A 2,558-nucleotide genomic window follows, 5' to 3' on the forward strand; every position below is an offset into this window, starting at 1 on the left:
CCAGGATGGTCTCGATCTCCTGACCTCGTGATCCGCCCGTCTCGGCCTCCCAAAGTGCTGGGATTACAGGCTTGAGCCACCGCGCCTGGCCTAGAACAGTGGCTTTTAACCAGAGGTGTGCAGTAGCACCATGGATAGAACTTTTCACTTTGAAAAGCTCTAGTGTAAGTTAAAAAGAAAAAAGTGAAGTGAAAAAAAGTGAAAAAGTGTGTTTTAACTTCACTTTTTAAATTAAAAACAATTATTTCATTTGGAAGGAACTGGTGTAAGCACATCTTAGAGGGAATGACGTGATGAAACAGCAGAAAATGGGAGTGTTGGTACAGGTTGGTGCAAAACCACAGTTACTTTTGCAGCAACCTAATAATTTGATTTTTCTTCCAAATTAGAAGTTTATAGTTTTGTAAACCATTTGTACTTTTGAGGGTTTTTGTTTGTTTTGAGACAAAGAGTTTCACTCTTGTTGCCCAGGCTGGAGTGCAGTGGTACCATCTTGGCTCACTGCAACCTCTTCCTCCTGAGTAGCTGGAATTACAGGGGCATGCCACCACACCCAGCTAATTTTGTATTTTTAGTAGAGACGGGGTTTCTCCATGTTGGTCCGGCTGGTCTCGAACTCCTGAGCTCAGGTGATCCGCCCACCTCCTGAAGTGCTGGATTACAGGCATAAGCCACTATGCCCATACACTTACGAGTTTTATATGAACTGTTTAAGGAAATCAAGACCCCATTCAGATGTAAAAGTAACCACAGTTATGAATCACTGGACTAGAGGTAGATATACTTGACTAGAATGCTTAATGAGAGAAGCTTAATTTTGTGAAAACTGGTGATCAGTTTTGTTAATTCCACAGTCCTCAAATCCCCATTTCAAGTAACTTTGCAGATGGCAGTATAAAATCTTAGCAATTGTATTAATACACATTTGGTCAGAGTATGTAGTAAAAGCAGAGGTCTGAGAATTAGGAGATGTGGATTCTATTTTAGTTCTGGTTCTTCTGCTTAGTATGTCTGTGACCATCTTTGGTCCCTAAGTTTTTTAGTGTATACATTAAAGGTAAAATTAAAAAGAAATACTTTAATTTTGTTATTAGGAAAATAAATCAGTACATTTGTTATAGAATACATATGAACTCATAGAGCAAAATCATCTAAATCTTATTTCTCAGAGATACCCATTGTCCATATTTTGATATATACACTTTTTCCTATGGGTTTAAATTTTCCTGGTTGGTGGACTTTAAGGCAGTGGGATTTTTATTACCTTTCTACTACAGTGTACTAAGACTAAATACCATTTTTTTCCTCCTCAGAAATGATGACCGGGAAATTTTATTGGAGTGTCAGAAAAGAGGGCCATCATTTAAAACATTTGCATATTTAGCCGCGAAGTTGGATAAAAATCCAAATCAGGTAACTACCCAATTTTTACATCTCTATTGGTTCACAGATGTTACTACTCTAAATACTTAAAATTTAGGCTGGGTGTGGTGGCTCCCACCTATAATCCCAGCACAGCCGAGGCGGGAGGATCCCTTGAAGCCAGGAGTTCGAGACCAACCGGGCAACATGGTAAGACCTCTGCCTCTACAGAAAAATTTTTAAAAATTAGTGGGTGCTGTCGTGTGCACCTGTGGTCTCAGCTACTCAGGAGGCTGAGGAGGGAGGATCGCTTGAGCCCAGGAGTTCAAGGCCAACATGGTGAGACCATGTCTCTACAAAAACCAAAAAAATTAGTAGGGCATGGTGACATGCATCTATAGTCCCAGCTACTCAGGAGGCTGAGGCAGATGGACCGCTTGAGCCCAGGAGGTTGAGGCTGCAGTGAGCTGTGATCATGCCACTGTACAGCAGCCTGAGACAGAGTGAGACCCTGTTTCAGACAAAGTAAATAAATAAATGTTTAGATTGAATTTTTTTTTTATTAAAGTTAGTTTCACTCAGTTTTTGTTTGTTTGTTTGTTTGTTTTGAGACAGTCTCACTTTGTTGACCCTGCTGGAATGCAATGGTGTGATCTTGACTCACTGCAACCACCACCTCCTGGGTTCAAGTGATTCTTGTGCTTCAGCCACACAAGTAGCTGGGATTACAGGTGTGTGCCACCACATGCAGCTAATTTTTTGTATTTTTAGTAGATTACTAGAGAGACAGAGTTGCTTTGTTGGCCAGGCTGGTCTTGAACTCTGGGCCTCATGTGATCTGCTTACCTCAGCTTCCCAAAGTGCTGGGATTACTGGTGTGAAAAAAATGTTTTAAGAGATGGAGTCTCATTATGCTGTCCAGGCTAGATTTGAACTCCTGAGCTGGCTTAGATTTACTTTTTGAGTGTTAGAATATGTAGATATTTATTAGCCAGCCTCTTTAAAAGTATGACTCAGTGTAGGATTGTTAAAAACTTGGTGACTGTGGAAGAAGTATGACTGAGACAATCCTGATTGTTTTGTAAACTGATGTTTGCTTGTTTAAGAAATATTAATGCTTGTAATCCCAGCACTTTGGGAGGCCGAGCTGGGAGGATTGCTTGGGCCCAGGTTACAGCAAGCTATGCTTTTCACAC

General features: G+C 40.7%; 1 protein-coding gene across 3 annotated transcripts in view; it reads left to right on the forward strand.

Moving 5' to 3' along the window:
- The window catches only part of CASP8AP2 (caspase 8 associated protein 2), a 39,516-nt gene that overhangs the window by 32,078 nt on the left and 4,880 nt on the right, over positions 1-2,558 (forward strand). For all 3 annotated transcript variants that reach the window (XM_011941934.1, XM_011941935.1, XM_011941933.1), the window contains exon 9: positions 1,314-1,413. In XM_011941934.1, the coding sequence (XP_011797324.1) occupies positions 1,314-1,413 (100 nt within the window). The remainder of the gene's footprint in view (positions 1-1,313; positions 1,414-2,558) is intronic.

This window comes from Colobus angolensis, unplaced genomic scaffold (assembly GCF_000951035.1).
Source record: "Colobus angolensis palliatus isolate OR3802 unplaced genomic scaffold, Cang.pa_1.0 Scaffold203, whole genome shotgun sequence".
Lineage (NCBI taxonomy): Eukaryota > Metazoa > Chordata > Mammalia > Primates > Cercopithecidae > Colobus > Colobus angolensis.